This window comes from Sminthopsis crassicaudata, chromosome 2 (assembly GCF_048593235.1).
Source record: "Sminthopsis crassicaudata isolate SCR6 chromosome 2, ASM4859323v1, whole genome shotgun sequence".
NCBI classification, from domain to species: Eukaryota; Metazoa; Chordata; class Mammalia; order Dasyuromorphia; family Dasyuridae; genus Sminthopsis; species Sminthopsis crassicaudata.
The window spans coordinates 324,776,314-324,783,326 of NC_133618.1; the positions used below are offsets into that span (position 1 = coordinate 324,776,314).

Here is a 7,013-nt window from a genome sequence, read left to right on the forward strand (position 1 = left end):
CTTATCCTCAGGTTTGCCTCAGTTTCCTCAACTGTAAAATGGGCATCATAATAGCATTTATCTTACAGGGTTGTTTGTGAGGACAAAAGGGATAATTTTTTAAAATTAAAAAGCCCTCAGTAGAGTGGCACATGATGGGTCTATATAAATGTTTATTCCCTTCCCTATTTGTTTTATGATACTGTCGTGATCTGTCCCACCCTATTTTGCTTTTCAATTTATATTTAGTTAATAGAAACTCATTCAGTTAATCCATTGAGTTAAACAATTGAATTGAGATGAGTTATAAGTATTCTTCTGAAACAAAGATATAAGAGTTAAAAAGCATTAGCTACTCTGAAATCGATAAATATTTATTAAATGTCTATTAGGGTATACTATTGGTAGAGACTTGGAGGTAGAATGATGAAAAACTCAACCCTGCTCCTCCCTGTCCCCTCCATCCCCACTACAAACCTAGTAAGGGATAAGATGTACAGAAATAAGAAAACACGAATTAGACATTGAAACTTTCACATTAGAGTTATAACTCACATGTTTCTCAGAATGTTAAGATTATGCTCACTTTATTTCATCAGATTATTCAGGTAGAAGAACATGGGATTGTTCTTTCCAATGATACTGTTTATTAGACTTGTCTTGCTATCTTCCCAAACATTTTAATTCTCCATTTCTGCAGTTTACGAAGGCAGTGAAGCACTTTGGGGAAGAAGCAGGCAAAATACAACCAGATGAGTTCTTTGGTATCTTCGACCAGTTTCTTCAAGCTGTCTCTGAAGCCAAACAGGAGAATGAAAATATGAGGAAAAGGAAGGAGGAAGAAGAGCGTCGTGCTCGTATGGAAGCACAGGTAAAATAAATTTTCTGCTTCATCTTTCTCTTCCCTATCCCCCACCAGACATTTTTTTGTGACAGATTTTAAAGGATACGAACAATATAATCTGGAACAAGCTGAAGGAATACATAATGAGAACAATTCAAGATATTTGCACTGAGAAAACTAATTCAAAAAGTAGCATCTATTGTCCATATAACTCATTTCTTCACTTTAAAAGAAAAAAAGACTTAAAAAAAAATACTCGGATTCTGAGACAGTTCCCTGAGTCTTAAACTAGTGCTAAATAGTTCTTGTAATTTTTTTCTGGTGAGACCCAACTCATACATAGAAAGTGAGGCATTTGCTATTTTTCATTGTTATCTATATTGCCTCAGACTTGTCAATTTGCTCCTTTCTCTTTCACTAGCAATAGCTGTCCACAGCTGATGTATCTAGTATGTGAAAAGATTTTATTTATTCTCATCTTCACTGAAAACAGAAAACAAAAATAATTTAATCATACCCTTCAAAATTCAAATACATATTTCCTATGTGATTATGATAGAATATTGTGCTATGAGAAATGATGAGGATGCTGTCAGAAAAAGCCAGAAAGACTTACAGAAACATAGATGATATGTACTATGTACAAAATCACAGCAATATTTTAAGTTGATCAACTGTGAATAGCTTAGCTCTTTTCAGCAATACATTGATCCAGTACAACTCTGAAGGACTTAAGATGAAAGTGCTATCTATCCTTAGAGAAAGAATTGATGGTGTCTGAATACATATTGAAGCATACTTTTTAAACTTTATTTTTCTTGAATTTTTTTGTCAATTTTCTTTTACAACTTGACTAATATAGAAATATGTTTTACAAAATATATAACCTACATTGAATTGGTTGCCTTCTTAATGAGGGGTGGGTGGGAAGGAAGGGAAAGAATTTGGAGCTCAAAGTTTTAAAAATAAATGTTAAAAATTATTTTTACATGAAAAGGGGCTAAATAAAATACTAAATGAAATATATACTATTAAAAAAACTTTTTTTGAATTGTACTAAGATATTATTAATTAAATAAGATAATATTTGTAAAGTGCTTAGGGAAAGACCTGGACATTTAATAAATACTGATTTCCTTCCTTCCTTTTAATAGCTCAAAGAACAGCGTGAAAAAGAACGCAAGGCAAAGAAGACAAAAGAGAACTGTGAAGAAGGAGGAGAGTTTGATGACCTTGTTTCAGCTCTACGATCAGGAGAAGTTTTTGACAAAGACCTTTCTAAATTGAAACGGAATCGCAAGCGCATTACCAACCAGATGACAGATAGCAGCCGGGAGAGACCAGTCACAAAACTCAATTTCTAAATTTTCCTTTTAAGTTTTTTGGAAAGCTCATTAGCAGTCTTTTGAAGTGGCTAGAACTTTTCATTACACTGCCTTGTAATCCAAATGGTGGCTGTCCTTTTCTTTCCCATCTGTGAATGAAAGCGTATATGTATGTATGTATGTATGTATGTTTGTATGTATGTATGTATAAAATGTACAAAGAGATGTTCATTGTGGGAGTGGCTGGAGACAAGTATGTGTGTGTTCTGTGTACTACAAGTACACGCATGTACATTCATATTGAGTGTGGCTTTATTTTTCTTTCCTTAATGCTGTTCAGAAGCACAACATTGTCTACTGAGAAAAATGACAGAGACATTCCTTATAGTTTAAAAACAGAAAAAGAAAGAAAAGTATTAAGAATCATTTTATAGTTTCCACACTTGATATACTTTGAAATTCTTTAGCACTGGTTACACTAGTGCTGAAGAATCTAGATTTAAAATGGCTTTTGACTTTTGACAATTTAATGTTGGTACATCCTCTGAAGTGACTGTGAGGACCGATCTGTTTTTCCAAAGTCATTGTGAGGATACAGTCTGTATGTTAGGAATGCCTCGGGGATAATGTTTGTTAGGAATGCCTTGCACACAAACTGAATCATGTAGACCATCAAGTGGAAAACTTTTTTTTTTTTTTAATATTCAAAACTTGAACATCATCTGTGCCCTTTTGCTGGTTCCTTGAGTTCTACGACATGATTTCCTTTAAATTGCTTTTGAAAACAATTCAATTTTTCTAAATGCAACCTATGCTCTTGTTGAAGAATGAGGTCACCAGAATGTGCTTATTGCTACAACAACACAAAAATGCATTTAAATTATTCCCCACCAAACAAAAATTTTCTACCCAAGATCAGGAAAGAGGAATTCTCTGAAGGGACAAAGATTCTAAAGTTGTTTTGTTTCCTTGTATATTCTATGTTCTATTCAGTAGGACGAACTGCATCTTCTATAAATGTAGGTCAGAATAAAAGGTCGTGTCTAACCAATGCACAAAATGTCAACATTGCTAACTGAGATGTTAAGACCTATTTGTCACTGTGTACATTTGAAGCAATTTGCTGTTTATATGTTGTCATTTTGAATTTTTGTAAGTAAAGCTACCTGTAAAATTTCAGTCCAAAAAAAGTAAACCTCTCAGGGAGAAATTAATAAAAATAAAAAAAAAAAAACAAAGAAAATTGGAAAAAAAATAATAATGGATACTTACCATTAATGTAGCAACCCTTAATATCCTTAAGTTATACATTATATGAGGAGGACTGTTACTACTTTTTGTTATATTTATTTGTCTGGGGGGTGGTGGTTAAATTTTTTTTGTTTTTCCATCAGTACTGCTATGGTTGGTTTTCCTGTGGAGAGAGTAGTTTGTCCTGTTGCACTAAATTTTCTTGGTCCCTAAAATGAGTATATCATGTAAAGGGGATTCATAGTGGGGACAGGATGCCATTTTCTCACATGTACTGTATAGCAAAAATGCTGTCTAAAAATAATTTGCATAAACTATGATTCTTAGCACAGACAGTGAGGTGTCTGTGCTGTGTGAAAGCTGTGAAATTTTGTTTTGAGAGTTATCAAGAGCTGTGGTTTATACCTGTTTTCCTTATTGCAACTTAGCAATTTTTCTACACACTGTAAGTAAAACTCTGACTAGGGATAAAACAGTAATAAATACCAAGCAAAGACTGATTTTCCAAGTGTTCTCAAATATGCCGATTTAAAGGGGCAGCTCAAAAGCTTTGCTTAAAAATCTGGGGGATGAGAGGGTGTGGGGTGGGGAGGGCATACAGATTGAGATGATTTTGTTTTTTTCTTTAACTAAAGTGCCTCTATTTATATTTTTATTTATGACAGAAGCAATTTGATCTGACTGGATTGAGGAAACTGGCATTTTTAAATTGACTATGTATGAATTAATGGCTTAAGAAATAATTAAGTGTAGATAGAATCAAATTGGGGCATGTGTACAATCTTGAAAGAAGCAGGTTTGCCAGTATTTTGTTCCTCTTGTCATTCAGATCATTCTCACTTTAGGGTGACCATCTTGTTGGGCTGAATTTGCCATTTGTCTTATGGTTTCTTCCCCAGAAGTCTGTGTGCAGGTAATTTCTTGTGCCATTGTAGAAAGGCTCCTTTTAGATTGGTGCTGGTGTAAGTAGCCACTTTTTTCTTGAGTATGTACTTTAAAGAATTTTTTTTTTTTTTATTAATGCCAAAAAAAAAAAAAAAAAAAAAAAAAAGGAAGAGCGTAATTTGTAAACTTAAGTATATGTCATGGTGTGTGTATTAAAGATTTTTTAATTAATGCCAAAAAGGAAGAGTGTAATAATTTGTAAACTGAAATGTCATTAGCCTTCTGAGCTTAGTAGTTGGAATAATTTAGTCATTAGGTGCAAGGCTGTTGTTAGTGTAGCAAGCAAAAAAAAAAAAAAATGATGGATATGTTATGAGACTGTACATTTTTTTAAATGGCAAAATGCAATAAAGAAATGACTCCCATTGGTTATACATATATGCTTTTCATGAGTTATTTTTTTTTAAGTACCGACCTGCTGCACTGTGAACCTCTGATCTTAATGCTTGCAAACTCATTACTAACTTAACTTTGCAGCTAAAAATTTTCTTTTTAATTCATACAGAAAGAACCCATGGTTCACATAATTTAGTTGTGGCAGCATTAAGTTATATTTTAATGTGTTTCAAGATTTTTGTATATTTATTATTTTCTCTGTAGATGACTCACAACCAACTTTATAAATAATGTTCTTCCAGAGTGGATGATTTTTCTTGAGTCTTGGAAAAGAATCTTTTGCCCTAATGAAAAGAACTAAAATAGACTTAATTTTGGGAGGGAAACACAGCCTAATTTTAAAATTAATCGTTTAAGCAAGGTATTACAACATGTAGAATTTCACTAGGATGGAATTGATAAAAATAGACATAAATATGATCAATTTTCCAGAAAATGCTAAGGTTGCCCATCTTGTTTTTGCTTACATTTCCTGCTAGCCTCCTTAGCTTATAGCCAAGCCAAAAATTATTGTCCTAATATATTTTGAGGCATACAGCTTGCCCAGGCTGCAGAAGTGGGGGGGGGGGGGGACGACGAAATGATAGCAGAGGGCAGACATCCAGAAGCAAAACGGTTAAAGTATTTGTTCATCACAATCCTCCATGCAGTGCTTTTCCTATTGTGATCTATTGTGTGTGCTCCCTTTTAGAAACAGGTTTAAAAAAATGATACATTAAGAAGGGAGCAGAGTTGCTTTTTAAACTGAGTTGCCAATGAATTTGCTCACTAGTCTTCAAGAAGATACATATTGTAATATGTGTTCCATTTGGTAAGGTAATAACGTGTCATGAGGTTAAATTGCATCCAGTATGTCTTGTAAGCATGTATTGCTTCTCTTACCTCTTAAATACTTAATACTGCAAAAGTACCTCTACTTTCACATTCTCTCAAAGCCTATGCAAATGAAAGGAAGAAGGAAGTAATCTGACATAAATGAAAAAATCAATTAAGGGCCCTGCAATAAAATAACTTTTTTCTAATCTATTTTGTCCTGGATTTTTTTCTTTAGCAAATAATAAGTAACAAGTTCATAAAGCATTCCATTTGTTCGTAAGGCAAATGTTTCTTAACATCATGCAATTATGTGTCTTCTAGTGGTAATCATCAATGGACCCAAGAAACCTAGTTTTAGAGCAATTTTTAAAATCTTTTTCTGCATTTTCAAATTCTTTGATTAATTTCAGACCTTCCATTTCTGGGTTTGTGCCTATTTAAACAACCATGATAAAGGAGAAGAAATGCCATGTCAATGAAGTGACGTTCTGGATAGAAGTTAAAATATGGGGCTGGTTTGCTTTCTTCATTGTTTACCAAAGCTTTATTCTTTGCCAAGGATATCATACTTTGATCCCTCAGATTTTTGGAATAGTCTTAATGATTACTTTCTAATAAAATGAGGAAATAAAGTAAGTGTAAACAAACTTGTTTTTTCTTCCCATCAAATGAAGCTTCATGAGATCCAAAATGGTATTAATTGATCGATAGTTCTTGAAGAGACAAACATTTTTCTGTAATGTTGGACAGAATTTTCAGTTTACTGCCACAAACTTCCACCTAGCTTCCTTTTGTATTTATGAATACTTACTGGACTGTGTATAAAATTAGATGTCTCTGAATGTCCATGGTGGGTTAATAGAGATCTATTAAATGATAAGTCTTAGACAAAGTGCACTGGATAAAGAGCTTCTAAAGGATTTGTAGGAAAACATGAATAAGAATTATACAAAATGAGACATGAATAATCTATACATGCACTGTATTTAGTATGCTGATTTTATTAAGTTTTATTTCTTCCCTTCTAAAAATAACTCGGTCATGTTGATGAATTATTGGTAGAACTGTGAATTGGTACAGCCAATCACTGGAGCACCTAGGTGGAGTCAGGAGGACCTACATTCATATTTGAACTTTTACTAGCTATGTGACTCACTCAACTGTGATGACCACTTTAGCACCCTGGATACCTTAGAATCAGCTGGAGTCAGTATAAACAAAAGTCCTTGGTCTTTAGCGGGAGAAGTGAAGGGAATGAATGATTCCTGAGGGTTTTGAAATCCTACAACCATATTTTTCATGTCTCAGAAAATCCAATGATTCCTGAGGGTTTTCAAGTTTTACAATAGTCTTTTCATGTCTCAGGGATTCCAATGATTCCTGAGGGTTTTTAAGTCCAATAATTTTTGATGTCCATGAGTCAGACTATAAGTGCCATGCTCTTTCAGTGGCGGGCA

General features: G+C 33.6%; 1 protein-coding gene across 4 annotated transcripts in view; it reads left to right on the plus strand.

Annotated features, from left to right (window-relative positions):
- DAAM1 (dishevelled associated activator of morphogenesis 1) overlaps window positions 1-3,426 on the plus strand; it is a 203,974-nt gene extending 200,548 nt beyond the window's left edge. For all 4 annotated transcript variants that reach the window (XM_074290244.1, XM_074290248.1, XM_074290245.1 and 1 more), the window contains 2 exons: window positions 680-850; window positions 1,978-3,426. In XM_074290244.1, the coding sequence (XP_074146345.1) occupies window positions 680-850; window positions 1,978-2,187 (381 nt within the window). In that variant the 3' untranslated portion in view covers window positions 2,188-3,426. The remainder of the gene's footprint in view (window positions 1-679; window positions 851-1,977) is intronic.
- The last annotated feature ends 3,587 nt before the right edge of the window (window positions 3,427-7,013 follow it).